Source organism: Microcaecilia unicolor, unplaced genomic scaffold (genome assembly GCF_901765095.1).
Source record: "Microcaecilia unicolor unplaced genomic scaffold, aMicUni1.1, whole genome shotgun sequence".
NCBI classification, from domain to species: domain Eukaryota; kingdom Metazoa; phylum Chordata; class Amphibia; order Gymnophiona; family Siphonopidae; genus Microcaecilia; species Microcaecilia unicolor.
Window position 1 is genome coordinate 6,543 of NW_021962916.1, and position 23,650 is coordinate 30,192.

At 44.3% G+C, this 23,650-nt stretch overlaps 1 protein-coding gene across 1 annotated transcript; it reads right to left on the reverse strand.

Moving 5' to 3' along the window:
* Positions 1-373: 373 nt before the first annotated feature.
* LOC115458662 (protein moonraker-like) lies at positions 374-23,342 on the reverse strand (the record flags this gene model as incomplete). Its single annotated transcript, XM_030188498.1, has 3 exons — positions 374-486; positions 13,177-13,258; positions 23,172-23,342. Coding segments are annotated over 3 exons (366 nt in total), but the record flags the coding sequence as incomplete, so codon positions are not given.
* Positions 23,343-23,650: the final 308 nt, after the last annotated feature.

Genomic DNA, 23,650 nt, shown 5'->3' on the forward strand with positions numbered 1-23,650 from the left:
CAATAGGAAGTTCATACTGAATGAATGGAGCCCACTCTCTGAAAATGGCACATGTGTGTACATTTGGGTATACAATTGCATTAAAAATATTCTCTCTAGATCCACTGCCTGAAAATCTAATGTGAATAGGACACTGAACACAAAAGTTGTTGGACACACATACACAGTGATCTCATAAGCTGTCTTTCATTTGGCTAAGAGGACATATACCCCCCTTTTACAAAGCCATTCGGTAATGCCGACAGAGCCCATTCCCTTTGAACGGGCTGTGTCAGCATTACTGCACGGTAAAAAGGAGGGGATAGGAAGGCAGTGCACATAGTAAATTCATGCTCACACATACAATGATATAGGTACATTACTTACTCTCCTTCTAAGGTTTTTCTAAAACAATGGACACATTTGGGTCTTTATGCTCCACTGTCTTTGTAATTCTGATTGGATGAGGTGACACAGGTCTTCTGTCTATGGCTGCATTTTCTCTCTCTTTAAAGTAAAAAACAAACAAAAAAAGCAGTAATTTTTAAGAACTTCATAATATTCCTCTAAGCTCTGGAAAACCTCTAAACCTTCTCAATTAAGCATAGCATTCCTGTTCAAAAGCGGAGATAGATCTGTTATTCCAGATCTATCTCCGCTCTTTGCCTATATGTCCAAATTTTCCTAAAAGGAACAACATTTTTGTAACATTTTAATTTTACTGCCTCTCTTGGCTTTTTCTTTAATTTCTTTAGCTTGCATCTCTAACCGTCATTATTATTAAATCTATTTATTTGTCAAAAATGTAATGGGCTGGCTGATCCCTTATAATTACTATTACCTTATATAATAAATGTAAACAACTTTGATTGTACCAAAGAAAGGTGGTAAATCAAATCCATTACCCCCCTAAATGGGGAAGACAATTTTCAACAACCATTTATGTCACTAAAAGGGCTGTTGGAAAATTGCCCAACTAAAAGTATGCATGCAGTCTTCCATGACACACTTAGTATTAGCTGCATTAGAAGAAAGCATTCCAAGGGGTGTGTTTAGGTCAGGAGGGAAATTGATCAGCCCAATGTGATAATGTGCACTATGGCATTTTTGCATAATACATCACAAATCTCACTGTATGAGATGTTAGGGGTCAGGGACAAGGTAATGGTTTCTGTGGTACAACCAAAGCAGTTTACATATATTATATGCAGATGGTTCATAATCTAAGTTTTTGCACCTGAGTCAATGGAGGGTTAAGTGTCTTGTTCAGGTTCACAAGGAGCCACAGTGGGAATTGAACCCAGTTCCTCTGGTTCTCAGCCCACTATTCTAACCATTAAGTTCTCCTCCACTCCCAATCAGGACTTGTACAATTCCTATATTATGTTAGAAAAATACATGCAGGAAAGCATAGTGCTTACCTTTAACAACGTTCTCCATTGTCATCAGGATAATGAAGACACAGTGGGTTAGGCTTCTCTGCAAGCTGCATATCCGGAAGTGCTCTCCCTAACTTGATTGTAGAATAACAGCAGCCAATCAGGCATGACTGTGATGTTCCTGCTCAGTAGTAGTACATCAGAGTCTCTTCATTTCATGAAGTAGCAAAGGTAAAGACGCATCTTACACAGTGTGTTCTGCTTTGAATGATATCACCGATGTGCATTCTTCCTTTTTTTTTTTTTTTTAGGAGATGGCGGGTGGGAGCTGTGTCTGCATAATCCTGACAACTGAAAACACCTGTCACAGGTAAGCAACTATGCTTTCTCCATGTCAAAGGATAATACAGACACAGATGGTGACTCCCAAGCCTATGGGTGAATATATGACCAGGGTTGACACCCATGGTAAAGTCAAGTACAGGTGGATAAATTAATCTGAAGAAAACGAATAGCTAAGCTCTGGAACTCATTGCTGGAGGATGTGGTAACAGCGGTTAGTATATCTGGGTTTAAAAAAAGGTTTGGACAAGTTCCTGGAGGAAATGTCCATCTGCTATTGAGACAGACATGGGGAACTACTGTTTTGCCTTGGGATTGGTAGTATGGAATGTCGGTGCTATTTGAGATTCTACATGGAATATTACTACTAATTGGGTTTCTGCCAGGTACTTGTGACCTGGATTGGCTACTGTTGGAAACAGAATACTGGGCTAGATGGACCACTGGTCTGATGCAATATGGCTATTCTTATGGAAAAACTTACCATCTGCTCTAGCTGCATTGTCTATACAGTAGTGGAGTGAGAAAGTATGAGGAGTAGCTATGTTGCAGCCCAGCACATGTCTAGAAGCAGTATTCCTCAGATGTGGCTATGGAAGTAGCAACTGCTCTGACTAAATGAGCTCCAAGTCTTTGGGGGTGGGGGGGCACAGCATTACTTGTTGGTAAGGAATAATATGCAGTCAGCAATCCAGGAGGAGAGAGTAGATTTGGAGATGGATTGACCCAATGATTTTTGATGGAAAGAAAGGAAAAGCTATAAAGTTTGTCTATGTTGTTTTGTCCTCTTCAGATAGAAGAGGAGGGCCCTTCTGCAATCCAAAGTAGAGAGTAGATTCTGCAAGTTATGAAGTGGTTTTGGGAAAATAGAGGAGTAATATCCTGATTAAGGTGAAATGAAACAAAAACCTTAGGTAGAAATTTTGGATAAGTCTGGAGAACTACTTTTGTTGGAAAGCATTGTATAAGGAGGATAATGTACCAAAGGCTATATTTCGCTAATGCGACGTGCAGAGGTAAGTGTTATTAAAATAAGACTTCCATGTAAGATGTTGAAAAGATGCGGAAGCTAAAGGCTCAAAAGGGCAATAGAAGTTGAGATAAGACTAGATTCAAGTTCCACGAAAGTGGAAGAGGATGAATTGGTGGATAGTGGAGTAAGCCCTTGAAGAAACGGCATAATAAAGGATTAGCAGTAAAAGACAACTGATCCAGATGGTAAAATGAAATTGCTGTAAGATTAACTCTGATGGAAGATGACTGAAGTCCTGAATTGGATACAAGGGTGAGTGGATCTTGGCGATGTTGGGCACACCAAATGGTGAACCTTTTCCATTTTAATGAGTAAGATTCTTGTGTAGGTTTGAGAGCTGCTTTGAGAACGTCCTGTAACATTAATTTTGAAAATGAGCTCGGGCTCTGTGAATTCTTCAAGCTGTCAATGAAAGCTTCTTGAGATTTGGGTGAAGGAGGCAACCCCCCTGCTGCCTTAGAAGAGTTAGATGATAACCCAGAGGAACGGGTGTATCCACTGAAAGTCTGAGAAGCCAAGGATACCAAGGCTGTTGAGCCCACCTTGGCGTCATGAGGATTAGATCTGCTGAATCTTGAATGTCCTTTCTGATGACTCTGAAGAGTAGAGGAATTGGAGAAAAGGCATAAAGAAGGCCTGTGGTCCATAACAGTGAGAAGGCATCCTTCAGAAGACTAAAGTGGGATGGCAATCTGAACAACATTTTCACATTTTGTGCTGATATGAGTAGCAAAGAGATCTATAAGAGGAGTGCTCCATCACTGGAAGAGATTGGAGGCTATCTCTTGAGCAGGGGACTGTTCATGTGGCACCAAAACTCTGCTGAGTTTGTCAGCTAGATTGTTGAAAGGCCCCGGAATAAAGGCATGAAGGAATGAGTGCAGGTTGAGAACACTGTCCAGATCTTGTGAGCCTCCTGACAGAGCGGTAGGGAAGCCATGCCACCATGCTTAAGTAGAATAACGTGACTTGATTGTCTTTCTGTAGAAATATAGTTTTGTTTTCTTTTAGAAGGTGGGAGAATGCATGAACGTGGATTGAACTGCTCGAAGTTCGAGGAGATTTATGCAACAAGACATTTGTCTTGATGTCCAACAACATTGAGTGGAGTAGTTAAGAAGATGAGCTCCCCAGTCAAGAGTGGATGCATTTGTAGTAAGGTTGATATCTGCAGTTGGAGGAGAAAAGTGTGTTCTGCATGTAAGGTTGGTAATCTGCAGCCATCAAAGAAGACCCTTTTTGATTTTTTTTTTTTTGGGGGGAGGGGAAGGGTCACTGCAATTTTGTGGCTCAGATTTTGTCTGAACTGATCCCACTGACATTTGAGGCCCCATTGGAGTGGTCGCATGTGAAGACGTGCTGTCAGAACTATTAGTGTGGATGCTGACATGTAGCTAAGAAGTTTGAGGAAGTCTGGACGTACATGTGGTTGAGTGAAAAACCTGAGTATTTAGCCAAAGAATGGTGAGGACTCAGACTTGTAGTAGAAAGGTTTGAGCTACTGAAGTGTTCAGAATCGCTTCAATGAATTGGATGAAGCACTGACTTGTCTTTGTTGATGATGAAACTGAGCGACTGTAGAGTATGTTTTCTGATTTGAAGAGAGTGAATCAAATCTAGTCATGTGACCAACAATTAGCCAGTTATCCAAGTAGGGAAAGACAAATATTTCTTTCCTACTCAGAAAAGCTGTTATGACTGTTAGACTCTTTGTGAAAACTAGTGGGGTGGAGGAGAGTCCAAAAGGTATAACTCAATACTGGTAACATTAGGTTTGAAATGTGAATCGGAGATACTGGGTGGATAGGAATATTAGTGTAAGTGTCCTTCAAATCTATTGTTGTGAGCCAGGAATGTGAAGGTACAAGAGGAAGTATCATCTGTAATGCATGCATTCTGAAGCATTCTATTTGACAAACAGGTTCAACTGTCTGAGGTCTAGAACTGGTCTGAGTCCCCATGATTTCTTTGGAATCAGGAAATGGGAATAAAATCTGTGGTGAATGGCAGATTTGTGAACTGGGTCTATTGCTTGAGAAGCAAGGAGAGAGTGTAATATTGTGGACTGAGGAGTGCAAGCTTTGGTGAAGATTGGGGGAGTCAGTGGAGGCAGTTGCATGAAATTTATTTTATATCCCCGTGGAATTAAATGCAGAACCCACTTGTCTAAGGTTATGGTTTTCCAAGTCTGATAACATGGTGGATCCAACCTCCTATGGGTAAGTGTCAAAAACTAGCAGTAGACTTGGAAGGCATAGCAGCAGGTGTTGAGGAAGTTTTGCGCTCACAAAGTCTCAAACGTTGATAGGAAGGTTGTTATAGGGACCTGGACTGAGGCTGACAAATATGACTGGAATCATCTGCAGTAAGATGGATTGTATTTATATGATTTGTGAGAGGTTGAAAAAGACCATCTTTTGAGTGATGAGGAGGAAGAAGAGTAATGGAAATAGTACTTAACTGTGAAGTGGTATCATACAGATAGTAGATGCCTTGTGATTAAATGAAAAGTTGCCTCCTCCATGGTACTGAAGAAATGTACTCCAATGTGGAATACACCTTAGAATGTTGATAATGTAGTATCTGTAACTGGTGTGCAGCGATCCTGGAAGCTAGCATAGCTGCTGAGAACACTTTTCTTTCTATCACATCTAAAGTTTTTGACGCTCTATCTGGAGGGTAAAGCGGATGAAATGTCAGAGGTTTTGACATGACTGCTTCAAAAACCATTGAATGATGTGGTAATTGTGCTTTCTCATGTCTTGGTGCAGACTGAATTCTGTATTTTGCATCTAAATGCTTGGAATAGATTGTTGAGAATATGGAGCTTGCCAAATTTTTGTCTGCAAGCCTTGCAAAATGGAATGTAAAAGAAGTACTATAGATCCTGATGGGGTATCTACTTTGAAAATCCTTTTTATTCATTGTAGTAGGCCGATTCTGAAGAGTTAAGTCTTTCAAATATTTTTGAATACATTTAGTATAACTAGTGTCCTCTGTAGAGGAATCTAAATCTTTAGACTCTACTGGTGATAGATGCAGATGGCTGCTCTGAGTCTGTTAATATATTATGAAGTTTCGTTGTCTGAAGAACAGACCTCCATAGGCTCTGGTGAAATACGTCCCCATTGAGCAGAGAGGATAAAGTACATGGAAAAGTTGGAGAGGGAACTGAAGATGGCAGAGAGTTAGAGGATTGTTTAAACCTTTTGGAATAACTGAAGTAGTAAAGAAGCAGCATCCTGCACCAGCTGAGAAGGAACTGGAGTAGGATAGGCAACTGCCTGCTGTTGTAAGTGTTTCATTTTAGACTTCTTGTTTTTTTTATTTCTAGCAGTTGAAGGAGCTGCACAGCATGGGAGAGGGAGCTGTGTCCAGACAGTGCTTAGGCGATGTTGGTCGTGGTGAGTCACGTTGTACAGAAGATTGACTTTTCTGTGACAGTGGCAGGACCGTTAAAGTTTGTTTGTGCAGTCTGGTGCACCGGTTAGAAGTTGAGGATTTCCCCTATGAATGCTTCAGGGGTACAGTGCATGTAATAGAGCCTTTGGTAATCTCCCCTTAAGGGCTGGCTCAGTGGTGCCAGCGACTGTTGCTACTCTCCCGAGGAGCCTGCAGGTCATGAGTGAACATGTTCTGTTCCCTCTAGTGATCCCTCCGTACCAGAATATAGCCCTTTGGGTCAGCACTTCTGAACTCAATGTGGAAAGAGTAATTTTCACAGCTTTTTCCTTTCCCAGGAAAGACGACATCCATCATGGAATGCAGAAAAGTAAAAAACTGAAGAGACTCTGACATACTACTGTGTGGGAACACCACTGTCATGCCTGATTGGCTGCTGCTATTCTGCAATCAAGCTAGGGAGAGCACGTCCAATATGCAGCTTGCAGAAAGTCTAATCCATCTGTGTCTGCATTATCCTATGATCCAGAGAATAAAAATGTATGTCAGCTTTGTATGGCAGCAACATCCATTTTACAAGTGTCAATGTATAAAACATCAATGAAGGCAAAGCAGCAACATATGAGTCTCTGGCAGTACTTACACATGTATGCTATTTAAAACCAGACATGCAAGTGCTCACAAATAGACATGTATGTCATTATAGAAATCTACATGTCTATGTTCACCCAATTAGGTAGCTCATCCCCACACAAGTTGGGGAGGGGAATCCGTCCAGCTCATCCCCGCGGAGCGGGGAGGGACACCACACCCGCCGATGCGGGGGGATCTGGCTTATCCTGCGACCGCAACCGCGGGAGGAGCTGGCTGACCCTAACACCGCCGAAGTGGGAGGGATATAATGCTACCCTACTGCTGCACGAAGCGGGAGGGGGCGCCGGCAGAATTTAGGTCTCAATCCAGCCCCGTAAAACGGAGGGGAGAAGAATGCAGCAGCTCACTGTAACAAAATCGTCTCAACTCCTGAAGAATTCAATCGAAAAAACTTGAACACGAAGATCCTCCTGAACAGGAACTGAACTAAATTTGAACCTGAAATGCAACCAGAATATAAACAGTACAGATATCTGGGAGGGGCTATGGATTGATCAGCTATGATTAATGGAAAGAAAATTATCAGGTATGATACATAATTTTACCTTCCATATCATCATGCTGATCAATTCATAGACTGGTGGGATGTACCGAAGCAGTACTCACCCAGGCGGGACACAGAAATCCCTGACCGTAACACTGAAGTTCCAAACCGGGCCTCCGCCCGAGCAGCCACAGTCAACCGGTAATGTCTGGAGAAGGTATGGCTGATGCCCAAGTTGCCGCCCTACAAATCTCTTCCAAGGAGACGGACTCGGCCTCTGCCATCGAGGCCACCTGTGCCCTGGTGGAATGGCCTTCGGCTGGATGAGGCGGCATCTTCCCCGCAGCCACATAAGCCGCTGCAATGGCTTCCTTGACCCTAGTGCCACTGTAAGGCTTGGATGCCTGCAACCCTTACATGACCTGCGAACAGCCAAACAGATGATCCGACTTCCCGTAAACCATTGGTCACTTCCAAGTATCTGATGATGACTCGTCTCACATCTAGATATTTGAGAGCAGAGTACTCCTCTGGGTAGTCCTCCCTATGAAAAGGAGGTAGGGCAGAGCTGCTTGATTCACATGGAAACGAGAAAATCTTAGGCAGGAAGGAAGGCACCGTGCGAATAGACACTCCTTCTCAGTGAACTGCAGGAAGGTTCCCGACATGATAGCGCCTGGAGCTCGGAAACTCGTCCTGTCTGAAGTGAAAGCCACCAAAAAGACTGCGTTCAGAACGGCAGGTCTTCAGAGATCCCTCGACAAGGGTTCAAAAGGCTGCCTTCTGCAAGGCTCTTAGCACTAGATTGAGATTCCAACGCAGGCACCACCGAGTGCAGAGGAGGGCGTAGGTGAGTACTCCCTTGAGAAAGCGCACACAAGTCTGGCTGCGAGGCCAGGGAAGCACCCGTCAGGCGACCCCTGAAGCAAGCCAGAGCCGCTACCTGGACTTTAAGGGAACTGAGCTACAGGGCCTTTCTCCAGACCTTCTTGCAGGAACGCCAACACTGAAGAAATTGGAGCAGTGAGGGAGAAAGGGAGCCTGCCTCACACCACGATGCAAAGGTACGCCCACAACCCTGCGGTAAGCAGTAGAAGTAGAGCGCTTCCCTCGCTCTCAGCATAGTGGCGATGACCTTGTCTGAGAAGCACTTCTTCCTCAGACGCTGCCGCTCAAGATAGCAGGCCGTAAGACCAAAGGGGGAGGGGATCCTCCATCCACCACGGGACCCTGTTCAACAGGCCCTGCACCGCTGGCAGCCGCAGAGGGCCTCCACCGAGAGCCTGATCAAGTCTGCATACCAGGGACGTCTGGGCCAGTCCGGACCCACCAGGATTATCCGACCCGGATGCTTTGCGACCCGGTCTAGGCACCCTGCCCAAACATGGGCCAGGGGTGGGAACACATAGAGAAGCTCCTGTGTCGGCCACCGTTGGAGAAGAGCATCTACTCCCAGAGAGCGAGGGTCCCGTCCTCTGCTGAAAAAAGCGCGGCACTTGGCAATTGGCCGATGACGCCATCAGATCTAAGCTCGGCTGGCCCAGCACTTCGTGATGTCCAAGAACGCCTGAGCCGATAGCTGCCACCTCTCCGGGATCCAAGGTATGGCGACTGAGAAAGTCCGCCTTGACATTCATGACTCCCGCAATGTGGGCCACCGACAGCTGTTCCAGGTTCGCTTCCGCCCACTGGCATAGCTTCATGGCCTTCTTGGCTAGAGGGGCGCTCTTGGTACCTCCCTGGCGATTGACATAGGCCACAGCCGTGGCATTGTCCGACAGGACCCGTACTGGCTTCATCACCGCCAGTACCGGGAGAAACTCCAAAAGCGCCAACCGAATGGCTCTGAGTTCCAGGAGGTTGATAGACCACTTTGCCTCTGCAAGAGACCAGAGCCCCTGCACTGTCCTTCCCAGCAGTGGGCTCCCCAGCCCGTCAAAGAGGCGTCCGTCGTGACGACAACCCATTCCTGGTCAAAAGAGGCATTCCTGCGGACAGCTTGTCTGTCCTCCAGCCACCAGCTCAGTGCCTTGCGCACCGCTGGATCCAAGGGAAGGCGCACAGCGTAATCCTCCGACACTGGAGTCCATCGCTGCAGCAGAGAGAGCTGTAGAGGTCTCATATGGGCCCTGGCCCAGGGCACTACTTCCATCGTGGCCGACATAGAGCCCAACAGCTGCCCATAGTCCCAAGCCCAAAGAGGAGAGGCTACTAGGAACTGTCCACCTGAGCCTGAAGCTTGACAATCCGATTGTCTGGCAGGAACACTCTGCCCACTTGGGTGGTCGAAATGAACTCCCAGATACTCCAGGGACTGAGTCAGGCGCAGCTGGCTTTTCTCCAGTTCCACCCCAGGAGCTCAAAGAGCAATCACCCATTCTACAGCTCTGCCACACTCTGCATAAGAGGGGGCTCTGAATCAACCAGTCGTCAGATAAGGATGGACTTGACTCCTTCCTTTCGTAGGAGGCCGCGATGACCACCCTTAACTTTGGAGAAGGTCCGCGGAGCAGTAGCCAACCCGAACGGGAGGGCTCTGAACTGGAAGTGTCGGCACAGGACTGCAAAACGCAGAAAGCGTTGATGAGGAGGCCAGATGGGGAATATGCAAGTAAGCTTCCTTGATGTCCATGATGCCAGGAACTCCCCTGCCTTCACTGCACCTAAAACAAGCGGAGAGTCTCCATTCGGAAGTGTCCGAACTTTCAAGGCCCGATTGACCCCTTTGAGGTCGAGGCCGCACAGAACCTCCTTTCTTTGGTATCACAAAGTAAATGGAGTAACGTCCCTTGCCAAGCTGATCTTCTGGCACCGGAACGACCGCACCCAGGCGGATCAGATTGTCCAAAGTCTGCTGCACTGCCACAGCTTTGACCGGAGACTTGCAGGGAGAGAGTGTACAAACCCGTCTCTTAAGGGTCGGTAGAACTCTAGCTTTTAGCCGTCTCTGATGACTTCCAGCACCCAAGCGTCTGAAGTTACCCTGGTCCACTCGCCCACTGCTCTGGGCCATGGACCAGGGCCCCGTCACTGGGTACGAGACCCTGGGGGAAGACCGGAGGACGCACCTCCGGGACGGCGGTCTCTGCGAAAGGAATGCTGCTTGGGGGAGAAGTTCCTCTTGAAGGAAGAGGGAGCAGAGGAGCCCGACTTGCCCGGGCAATACCGACGGGCTTCCTGAAACCGTCCTTTGGAGGAACCGGGGCGGGCACCACTGGCCCGAGCCCTGACCTCCAGTAACCTCTTGCCCTTGGACGTGCCGAGATCGGTCACAATCTTGTCCAGCTCGACCCCAAAGAGCAGCTTGCCTTTAAAAAGGCAACTTAGCCAGTTTTCTAGTGTGCAGACACAGGGTCTGTGTCAGACCAAAGTTGAGAAACAGAAATAATCACGGCGATATCATCTGCGTACATAAAATGTTTTATCTTGGCTTGTTCCAGAGTAACACCCACAGACTTAAGTTGAAAAGGGAAGGGGAAAGTGGGAAACCCTGAGGGACCCTACTGGGAGGGCTCCCTCTATTAGAAAGAACCCCATCCTTCTTGACAATATAACAGTGATTTGTTAAAAAAAAACAGTGGAAACCAGGCTAAAACTGAACCTTGAATACCAAAGTGATTCAGAATTTGGATCATCAATTCAAAATCAACTAAAAATCGAACGAACAGCATAAGTCAAATTGAGTAACAAATGCACATTGTCCTTTACAGAATAACTCTGGCTGAATTCATGATAGTTTTCTTCCAAGAACCAGAGCTTTGATTCCCAGCCCTGGCTTCTGCTCCTCAGAGAGGGAATGTCATCTCACTCATTACCCAACAGTGGACACCTACTGGTTAGAGCAAGGGTGCATATGTAATTTGAGAGAACTGCAGTCTGTTGCTCTTGACTGATGACTTTCAGTGCAGTGGCTGAGTTAAGGATGATGCGGAGAGGCATAAAAAGGGGGATAAACCACAGGACGTGCTAATTAAGGTCCATACTGGCCATAGTCCCAGCAGATATCAGCTCCAATTAGATGAGTCCAAAGCACCAGGGAAAAAGTTAACAGCCTTCCATCTCCCTTCCCTAGAACATGGCACATCTCTGTGAGAAATTAGGTATAATGTGCTGGTAAATTGAACCAGTGTTTTTACTAATCCTCCGTGGGGGAGCTGCAATTCCCTTCTACCTGCCTGGCACAACTCCAGCTGTCCTGAGATTGGAATCACATGAGCTCAGCAGATTACAAAAATTACACAGTGTCACATTGGAATCAGATAGCTTGGAGCAGCACCAGAGAGGTAAAAGAGAACTGAAGGTCCTCTATGCAGGATAGGAACAAAGGAGTTGATATTCAGAAGGTCACCACTGGCATTATGCCCAGAAATTCAATGCAGGGCCATGTCCGGGCTCCGGCATTAAATTTCTGGGTTTATGGAGCCAGCAACACCATAGTCAGTTGAGTGCGCTATTCAGCACTTAAAACTGGCTATGGAGCACCGCATAAAGATAAGACTGACTTTTATGCAGACCTATTTATGCAGTGATCTTGGACTGAACATCGCACTTAACTGCCCAAGTGCCAACCCTGCCCCCGGAATGCCCCCAAAATAGCCAGTTTTCCTATAGTGTTAACCAGTCATTTCAGTGACACTAACCAGTTAAGTGCCACTGAAAATGACCAATTTATTTATTTATTTGTTACATTTATATCCCACATTTTCCCACCTATCTGTAGGCTCAATGTGGCTTACATAGTATCGGAGAGGCGTTACAGACTCCGGTGTAACAATACAAAGTAATGTTGTGGTAAGATAAAGTTCATGTGGCACAGCCACACTAGGGAATCATGCAACGGAAGAGTTGTGTTATGTCCATTACGTTCTTATCCCTACAGGCAATTTAACCATTCAAGAATGTTCTGGCTAGTTATATCGCTTTGAATATCCTATATAATAAAACGTACCTCCAACATTCTGAAGCCGAGAAAGTGAAGCCTTTAAGCCTTGAAGCATTCCTGCAACGTTCTGGAACTACGTGTCGTCAATTGAGGAGATGGAGCCTTACAGAGCGCACGAATGCTTCAAGGCTTCACTTTCTCACACATACACACTCTCTGTCTCTCACGTACACTCTCTCTCCACACAGACTCTGTCACACACTCTCTCTCTCTCTCAGACACAAACACACACACTCTGTCTGTCTGTCTGTCTGTCTGTCTCTCTCTCACTCATTCTCTCTCACATACACACCATCTCTCACCCACACTCTCTCAAACATACACACTCCGAGGAAAGGGGGGCATGGAATTCGGAGGGAAGGGGGCCAAGAACTCGGAGGAGGAGAGAGAGGGAGGGAGAGGAAGGAGGGGGCCTGCACCTTGGATGGAAGGGGGGCCTGGAACTCGGAGCCCCACACACACACACACACACACTCTCTGTCTCTCACATACACTCTCTCACACACTCTATCTCTCTCTCTCTCACACTCACTCTCACACACACTACACTGTCTCTCACACACACTCTCTCTCTGACACAAACACACACACACACTCTGTCTCTCACTCACTCATTCTCTCTCTCACTCACACACACTCCATCTCTCACATACACTTTCTCTCTCTCTCTCAAACATACACACTCTGAGGAAAACCTTGCTAGCCCCTGTTTCATTTGTGTCAGAAACGGGCCTGTTTTACTAGTTGACTCCATAAAATGCATCCTATGTGGTTTTTTCCAATACATCATAAAAAATAGAAATGTTCTTATTACTGGGCTGAGGGCTTTACCCCTACATAGTTATAATGCTGTTTGGAATCCACTACTAAACTCAGAACACACAAATCCATCTTTGATTCATATAAACAATATTATGCTCAAACTTTCTGTGAAAAGTATAACAGCAAACAAGCCACAAACCTTCTTTTTCTTCATTTATCCAGAACTCAGGACCTGCATACACAATTTGGTTAAATCGTCTCTGAACTGACTCCTGATATCTCTTTAAAATAAGAAATAAAAAAAAAAAGTCACTTTATATTCTTTATAAAAATCTTATACACTGCCTATTTGGAATCAGTCATTTGTAAGGAACAGAATCGTTCCTGGAAGACTATACAAATAATCAACCCTACTAAGCCTGCCACTGCCTAAGCTAGAAGACTATCACATTTGGACAACGAATTACAATCCTCTCCTTAACACTTCCTGAGAGCAGTGAATTGTCTTAACAGTGCATGATAATATATGCTGGCAGTCTCAATTTTCACATATGCCTTTCATAACAGTTTAAATTAGATGCTACAGTTCTATCAGCTTGGGTTTTTATATCTTGACACCCAGTTCTTGGGGATTTGAAATGTTTGTTTGATGCCAAAAATGTTTTTTAAAAATCAGATCCTTGGGCTGTATATACATAGCCTTGCTGGAGAGCTTCCATATTTTTCATGCTCAGATTACTAGCTAAAGAACATTCACATTCCAATCAATAGTGCAGTGAACATGGTTTCTGAAATTCAAGGTGCAGTTTTCTTGACTCCAGCATAGTAACACAGGGATTGATAGTTAAAGCGATTTAACCGGCCATCTCCTGCCTGGTTAGATTGCTTGTGTGGGGCTATCCACCAATATTCAGTGGCCCTAAACTGGTTAGTGCTGCCGAATATCAGCATTAACAATTAAACTGAAAACTGGATATTTGTGGGCGGTTCAGGGTGGAGTCAGGACTTATGCAGCTAAATGCCGATATTCAGCACTTAACTACCTAAGTTAACTGGGCAAATTAGCCCGCATAAAACACAGTTCTATCTTTATCTGGATTTCAATAGGTAGTTGTGCTGAATATTGCACTTAAACAGATAAGAAACAGCAGCCCCCATAAACCTAGATATTCAATGCCAGTGCCCGGACATGGTACAGCATTGAATATTGGCATAATGCAGAAGCGACCAAAACTGCTGATTGCCACCAACTGAATATCTACCTATAGCAATGATGGTCTATGAAGACCAAAATGGCCAATCCAGTCTGTCCAGTTGACCTTCACTATACATTTCTGTAGAAGCGCACATGAATTCCCTGCATGCTGCTCAACCCAACTTCTCCCCACATTGTTAACAGATTTTTCACCCACTTTTCCATCCCCCCACACCCTCCCTAAACATGACCAAAATCTGCTCGCATAATAGTCTCCACGACTAGTACTTATAAGCTATGTGAGATTTTGCTATTTTCAATAATACCCCTTACCAGATCAACACTTAAGTCAACCCCCTAAGGAATGTCTCCTCCTGATACGAAATGTAATATTTTTCCTACTTCCTGCCCACAAGGATGATCGGGTTTGTTTAGTTCTTTACTGGTGAAGAGCACGAAAGAAAACCCACTCTGACGGCAAACATGTCAACATCACTTATGAGTCTGCAGGTGAGCAAGTGTGATTTCCTTCAACTGAAAGCTGAGTGTCTCACTTCCATGCAATGTTCTCTAGCCAAACTGGGTGTCTTCGGATAGTTTCCATTAATACTGACCCAAACCAGTATAATGACCCCAAGACAGCTGTGATTAAGGAGTGAAAAAAAACAAAATCACACTTCAACTTACATCTCCCAAAATATAAAACAAAGTAAGAATAAGGGCATAAATTAAAAAAAAAATTCATCCTCCCCAACTGGTAGGTCATCCGGAATGGTCACTTTTACTGTGGCTATGCTCTGCTGGAATCAGTCAAAAGTTTGTTCCTGATTTCGACTGGGGAGCCAGCTGAGCTTTGGGCGCACGCTGATGACGAGAATGAGCGCAATGGGACTGAGTCTGCTGAGGCTGGCGAGAAGGAGCATACCTATGTTTCAGTAGTAGGAACCCCTTTTTGACTTATCCAAAAACCTCCTGGATGAGGAGAAAGGTGCAGATGTCTGGCGAGAGAGAGTATCAATGGTGTCAATATGTTTCTTGATGAGGTCAGTGACCTCCCTTCCACCTGGTCTCCAAAAAGGTTATCTCCCTGCATGTGGCATCTGCCAACCTCTGCTGGACTGCCAGGTCCAAGTCAGAGACATTCAGCCATGAGAGTCTGCACATCACTATACTTTTGGGCAGATATCCTGGATGCCACATCAAAGGTGTCATAGGCACCCCTGGCCAAGATCATTCTACATGCCTTCTGCTGCTTGACCAACTGGCAGAGATCTGGCCTGCTCCTGTGGGAGAGAATCTGCCAAATCCAACATACTGCGCACCAAGTTCCTCAAGTAGAGGCTTGTTTAGAGCTGGCAAAATTGAATACGGAAGATGAGCATAGAGGCCTGATACATCTTCTGCCCAAAAGAATAACTTCTGTGCCAGGGGGTACCAAAGCATAATCTCTAGAACTCCTGGCTCTTTTGAGCGCAGATTCCACCACCAAGGAGTGATGGGGCAACTGGGGCTTATAAAACATGGGGGAGCTCTGAATCCGGTACATCGTGCCTATCTTCTTAGGGAGGACAGGGATCGACAGAGGGACTCCAGTTCTTCACCTGAACATTCAGCAGGATCTTGTGATGTTGGACCATCACAGCCTCTCGAGGAGGGAGATCATAGTGCAGGACTTTGAACATCTCAGCCCTGGGGTCGTCCACCATCTCTAAATGAATTGGAATGGCAGCCGCCATTTCCCTGACAAAAGATGGAAAGAAAAGGCTCTCAGGTGGAGATTTTCTTCTTTTCTCCAGAAGGGAAGAATCAGACGGGATGCCACAGGACTCCTCCTCTGAGAAGTACCATGAATCCTCATCAGACTCCCATGAGCGCTCTCCCTCCTTGGTGTCGGCAAAGAACTCCTCATGGGAGGGACAAGACCCGATAAAGAGGAATCATATCCTCGAGAGGGGTGTTGAGGTATTGACTCCATCCTTGGCTCCAGCGAAGACTACTTCACCCACGTCGAGGGGATGCCAGTACGAGCAGCCATGGACACTGGTACCACATGCAGCATTGGCATCGGAGACCTCACCGCAGGCTGAGGGCCCTGCTGGGTACCAGCAAGAGGCATGGCTGATACAAGCACCCCAGAAGCCGATACACACTGTTGTAATAACCCGCCAAGTGCTCTTGGAGTATGGCCCGGATGTGCTCATCAAGAGAGACCATCGGGAAAGACTGGGGTGTCAGGTCGGAGACAGACTGCAGACTCTCGGGGTCGAAAGGGTACCCAGTCCTGGCTGCCTGCAGACCTGTGCACTGGTACCTCTTGTATGGAGGGGGAGCAGTCCTCTCAGTGCCGATGCTTCTTGGGGACCGAAACCCTCAGTGCCCTGGTACCATGTGTCGAGAGGGATCGATGCTGATGCTTCTTGGCCTTCGCCCAGTGCCGGTCATCAATGCTCCTCAGTACAGACGAGAACGATGTCCAGTCCTCATGTCGCCTTGGATTCGGGTCCGATGCTGAACAGTCCCGGGGCACTGTACAGCCATCGGCATACAGGCACGTGGAGACCTACTCGATGCACGCCCACTCCCAGTGTCCGAGACAGGCCTAGCAGTTTATATGGACCAATGCACTCAATGCCGGTGCAACTAATTTCCGTGGGAGAGCTCCAATTCCCTTCTACCTGCCTGGCACTACTCCAGCTGCTCTGTGATGCTGAGCATTTGGACCAGGCTCCAAAAAGTTTCTCACTGGCCAGCTGAGTCCTTTTCTTCATACAAAGGTAAGAACGCAGCTTGAAGGGGTATGTTCAGGCCTCAAATACTGGAGCCACCAAGAATGAGTGTCTGTGCCACAGATGGTCCTTACTAGTACAGCACTTAAAGACACTGGGAATCTTCGATGACATGGAAGGAAAACAGCCATGGACAAATCAAATGGCTTGATGGTGCCAGAAAAAGGGGCAAAGCACCAGAAAAAATATGAGGAACAAGACCTGACTGGAGCATAGGGCTATGAGGGCCTAAAGAGCGCGAGAAAAATAAGAAGACTTCAAAAGTGGAGAAAAAATACCTAAAAAAAATAAGGGAAATGGGAAAAAGGCACAAACCCAAAAATAGGAGGAAAAAAATCTCCCAAGGAAGGCACAAATGCTCAAAAAAAAAGCACTTGCGCACCAGATGATGTGAGAAGCTGCAAATCACGCGTCCTCTCCTTACAGCGGATGAGAGAGACTGCTGGTCCTGCGCTCCCACAGCATAAGTGCATAAGTACATAGTAGTGCCATACTGGGAAAGACCAAAGGTCCATCTAGCCCAGCATCCTGTCACCGACAGTGGCCAATCCAGGTCAAGGGCACCTGGCACGCTCCCCAAACGTAAAAACATTCCAGACAAGTTATACCTAAAAATGCGGAATTTTTCCAAGTCCATTTAATAGCGGTCTATGGACTTGTCCTTTAGGAATCTATCTAACCCCTTTTTAAACTCCGTCAAGCTAACCGCCCGTACCACGTTCTCCGGCAACGAATTCCAGAGTCTAATTACACGTTGCGTGGGAAGGCAATCACACATGTGTGGTGGGGACGCTGCATGCCCTCTTAAAGCTATATTTAGCTTTTAATGCTCCACACTAGGCAACACGGATGATGTCACCTACATGTGAGAATATGGCCCGCTTGTCCTCAGAGAATTCTATAATGGCATTTGGGCACCCAAATTATGTTACAGAATACTAGCTGAAGTCGGCATCTATGTGTCAAATTCTTGAATGTGCAAGCCTAAAGTAACACTTTAATGAATAACTTACAGTATTTGTAACTTAAGAATATAAATGGGAGCCCCCACCTATGTCCCTCTGCACTTACGCGCTGTGAGTTGTGCACATCAATTATAGAACATAAGTGCTGAAATACTGGGACAGCTCAAAGGTCCATCAAGCCCAGGATCCTGTTTCCAACAGTGGCCAATTTAGGTCACAAGTGCTTAGCAAGATCCCAAAACAGTAAAACAGATTTTATACTGCTTATCCTAGAAATAAACGTGGATTATGGACTTTTCTTTTTGAATATTATTCTAAACTTTTTTTAAATCCTGCTAAGTTAACTTCTTTCATATTTGGCAATTAATTCCAGAGTTTAATTACACGTTGAGTAAAGAAATACTTTCTCTGGTTTGTTTTAAATTTACTACTTAGTAGTTTCATTGCATGCTTCTAGAATACAGCTTAGCATCCAACTAGCACTTAGGCACCTAAGGAAAAGTTATGTCTTACCTAATAACCCATTGCTCTGGATTGGTCTGATAGGACCAAAGGAAAGAAAGTTATGTCCTCCAGCGATGGAGATAGAGGAAGAAAATAGTTCTTGTGACTCTATGCAGCACTGAATCAGGAGATGTGCAACATACAATATGTTAGGAAAAATGTACAAGTAGAATCCTTCTGAGAAGTTATGAGAGAAGAGGACATTTCTCTGGTAAGTGAACACTATTTTGCTTTATGCTTTGGGAACGTAAGGATTGGGGTTTAAAGGAGGAATTGTAGGTTACTGATAGGCAGAATAAGATAGAAAAAAGCAAATTTTATCAACTAATCTCTATAGTCTTTCCCCCTTAGTTTTAAGTAGAGGAGTGTGGTAGCCGTGGGCAACCTTCGAAAGCTAATCAAGAAATGCATTAAGTTATGTCCAATAAAAAGGTATCATCTTATTTTCTTTTCCATGTTTTATTTTGTTTGATTTCTATTGATCCCCTTAGTTTTAAAACTTTAACTTTGTTCCACAGCATTAACACATAGCCTCTAGCAGGCACTGCAGGATCTAGTAGGCATCTCTGAGACCGGTGGAAGGAGGATAACCAGTGGGAAACTGTCATAACGGGTACAAATTATATTGTAGTGATAGGGTGGATCGAATTGGTGGAGGGGTAGCATTGTATATTAACAAGAGCCTTGAATCAAATAGATTGAAAATTCTGAAGGAAACAAAACACTTCTTGGAATCACTATGGATTGAAATTCCATGTGTAAAGGGGAAAAGGATAGTGATATGAGTGTACTACCATCCACCTAACCAGGATGAACAGACGGATGCAGAAATGTTAAAGGAAATTAGGGACGCAAACAAATTGGGCAACACAATAATAATGGGTTATTTCAATTACCCCGATATTGACTGGGTAATGTAACATGGGGGATGCTAGGGAGGTAAAATTCCTTGACGAAATCAAGGACTGCTTTATGGAGCAGCTGGTACAGGGGCCAACGAGAGAAGGAAAAATTCTAGACTTAGTCCTTAGTGGAGTGCATGATCTGGTGCAGGAGGTAATGGTGCTGGGCTGCTTGATAACAGTGATCATAATATGATCAAATTTGATATTATCTTTGAAGTAAGTACACAGGAAATCCAATAGGTTAGAGTTTAACTTCAAAACAGGAGATTATGATAAAATGAGAAGAACGTGAAAAAAACTTAGAGAAACGTCTGTGAGGGTCAAAACTTTACATCAGGCATGGATGCTGTTCAAAAACACCATCCTGGAAGTCCAGGCCAAACATATTACGTGTATTAAAAAGGAGGACGTAAGATCAAAGACAGCCGGCATGGTTAAAAAGTGAGGTGAAGGAAGCTATTAGAGCTAAAAGAAAATCCTTCAGAAAATGGAAGAACGAACCAACTGAACATAATAAGAAACAGCATAAGGAATGTCAAGTCAAATGCAAAGCACTGATAAGGAAGGCAAAGAGGAACTTCGAAAAAAGATTGCGTTGGAGGCAAAAACACATAGTAAAATTATTTTTTAGATGTATTAAAACAGGAAGCTGGCGAAAGAATCAGTTGGACTGCTAGATGACCGAGGGGTAAAAGGGGCGATCAGGGAAGACAAAGCCAGCGGAGAGATTAAATGAATTCTTTGCTTCGGTCTTCACTGAGGAGAATTTGGGAGAGATACCAGTGCCTGAAATGGTATTCAAAGCTGGCAAGTCGGAGAAACTGAATGAAATCTTTATAGACCTAGAGGATGTAATGGGGCAATTTGACAAATTGAAGAGTAGCAAATCTTCTGGACCGGATGGTATTCATCCCAGAGTACTGATAGAACTGAAAAATGAACTTGCGGAACTATGTTAGTAATAATATGTAATGTATCCTTAAAATCTGGTGTGGTACCGGAAGATTGGAGGGTGGCCAATGTAACGCTGATTTTTAAAAAGGTTCCAAAGGGAGATCCGGGAAATTATAGACTGGTGAGTCTTACGTCGGTGCCGGGCAAAATGGTAGAGACTATTATATAGAACAAAATTACAGACCATATTCAAAAGCATGGACTAATGAGACAAAGCCAACATGAATTTAGTGAAGGGAAATCTTGCCTCACCAATCTATTACATTTCTTTGAAGGGGTGAACATACATGTGGATAAAGGTGAGCCGGTTGATATTGTGTATCTGGATTTTCAGAAGGCATTTGACAAAGTACCTCATGAAAGACTCCAGAGGAAATTAGAGTCATGGGTTAGGAGGTACTGTTCTATTGTGGATTAAAAACTGGTTAAAAGATAGAAACAGAGAGTAGTGTTAAATGGTCAGTATTCACAATGGAGAAGGGTAGTTAGTGGGGTTCCCCAGGGGTCTGTGCTGGGACCGCTGCTTGTTAACATATCTATAAATGACCTAAAGATGGGAGTAACTAGTGAGGTAATTAAATTTGCAGATGACACAAAGTTATTCAAAGTCGTTAAATCACAGGAGGATTTTGAAAAATTACAAGACTGGGTGTCTAAATGGCAGATGACATTCAATGTGAGCAAGTGCAAAGTGATGCATGTGGGAAAGAGGAACCCGAATTATAGCTACGTCAAGCAAGGTTCCAGGTTAGGAGTCACCGACAAAGAAAGGGATCTAGGTGTCGTCGTTGATGATACGTTGAAACCTTCTGCCAGTGTGCTGCGGCGGCTAAGAAAGCAAATAGAATGTTAGGTATTATTAGGAAAGGAATGGAAAACAAAAATAGGGATGTTATAATGCCTTTGTATCGCTCCATGGTGCGACCGCACCTCGAATATTGTGGTCAATTCTGGTCACCGCATCTCAAAAAAGATATAGTGGAATTAGAAAAGGTGCAGAGAAGGGCGACAAAAATGATAAAGGGGATGGGACGACTTCCCTATGAGGAAAGGCTAAAGCGTGGGGCTCTTCAGCTTGGAGAAAAACAGCTGAGGGGAGATATTATAGAAGTCTATAAAATAATGAGTAGAGTGAAACGGGTAGATATGAATGTCTGTTTATGCTTTCCAAAAATACTAGGACTAGGGGCATGCGATGAAGATACAAAGTAGTAAATTTAAAACGAATCGGAGAAAGTTTTTCTTCACTCAACGTGTAATTCAACTCTGGAATTTGTTGTCAGAAAATGTGGTAAAGGCGGTTAGCTTAGCAGAGTTTAAAAAAGGTTTCAACGGCTTCCTAAAGGAAAAGTCCATAGATTTATTAAATTGGACTTGGGGAAAATATTTCTGGGACAAGCAGCATAAAATGTTTTGTACTTTTTTGGGGATCTTGCCAGGTATTTGTGACCTGGATTGCCCACTGTTGGAAACAGGATGCTGTGCTTGATGGACCTTTGGTCTGTCCCAGTATAGTAATACTTATGTACTTATCCACTAAAATTTGCATGTGCACCTGGCAGCACACTATTCTTTAAGGCACGGTGCCTAATTACTAGTGCGTAACTCAAAAGGGGGCACGGTCCTGGACGTTCTGAAAAGTTGCACGTGTAGTTACAGAATACTGCCTCAGCACTTGGGTGCCAGCATTTACACCAGGTTTCAGCAGGTGTATCCAGCAGCAAATTTTGAGCACCAATTATAAAATTCCTCCCCCCCCCCCCATTAGTGTGCAAATGGTGCTTACTTTAAAGCACTAACATTATAGAATACTATGTTTGCAATGTGTAAGTGACAGTTGAGCGCTAAGTAGAATTCTATAAGTTTAGTACACAACCTACATAAGGCGCAACTACAAGGGTGCATACATGTAGGTGGAGCATGGGCAGGACCCACACAGGCGCATAACTTATAGAATACAAGTTACATGCTAAAGAGCAACATTTATGTACTAACATTTACACCTGCCTTTTACATTGCATAAGTGACAGCACTTAAATTTTTGTGTGCAAATGTCAACTTAAGCTGTATTCTATAATGGCGTCTGGGCACCCAGATATTGTTGTAGAACTCGTGCTCAACACCTAATTTGCACGACCCTTACAGAATTACCCCCAAATGTTTACACTGAAGCCACGATTGACAAAGCAGCGCTTATGCAATACACTAGCCATCTATACTAACAACCATTACACCATTAACATAATACAAGCAAGAGCACAAGATATTCCACCCCTATCAATTACCACCATAAAAAAGGTTTCCAAACAAGCAATACATCTGAATAATGGTCCTTCACTGTAAAGGACAGATTTCCAAAGAAAGAAACATTCGCTATCTTTTGAAACTAAAAATGAGACTGTGAAACGGCCTGCACACTGTTTTAACTTCGAACAACTCCAAGCTGTGTTCTAGTAAAGGAATGGCAAATTTTCAAGTAAATCCGTGAAATACTTGCTTTTCTCTCTCATATCACATTTACACCAGTACTGAGGGAAGACCAACCAATACATTGTAAAACACTTCCCTAAATCCAGGCATTGAGAGGATTCTTTTTTACTATCAACTACTTCTCACTGGAGATCCACACCCAAACTCCACCTAGATTTCAAATTTTGAAACTGTTTGGGACCCTGAGAGCAGCAGGAATTAGTAAAGCTTAGAGATTATTCCTTTATATTTTAGGGAGGGACCATAACAGATTGGAAGCATGTTCCTTATTCTAATTTAATTCATGATCTATTCTCTGTCTTGAGCAATACAAGTTAAGGTTTTCTTTGGATTTTCATGAGACATTTCATATGACAGCAGGCAGGTCTCAAGACACTGGAATTTAATATGCTTACTTCTATTTCTTCCAGCCTTTGCATCATTATCTCCAAATTTGGGCTTTCCTGCATGGAAATAGCCTCACTGTGCAACTTCTTGTAGCGTTCCATGTTCCAGAGTTCTCGAGCGGTGTCTTCTAGCACATCGTTCAGTAACATTTCACTCACCACATCTGTACTCACTGCAGCCTATATGGGCAAAACAAATGAAATAAAGGTGGACTGAAAAAAAAAAGGAGCAACTGTAAGGCAACAACTGTGTAATTGGGAAAATAAAACAGTGAAAAAAAAAAAAGACCTGCACGATTTTTAATTGAAAAGGAACTGGAGAGGAGACCGAGAGAGAAAAAGATTCATAACCACACTAATGTTTTAGCCACATTCCATCAGTACGGCTCTACCTGCACATATGTGTCAAAGGCTCCCTCTGTTAATGGATTTGACTACAATTTGGCACAAGGATCGCTGACTAAGATGCCAACACTCTTGCCAATTTT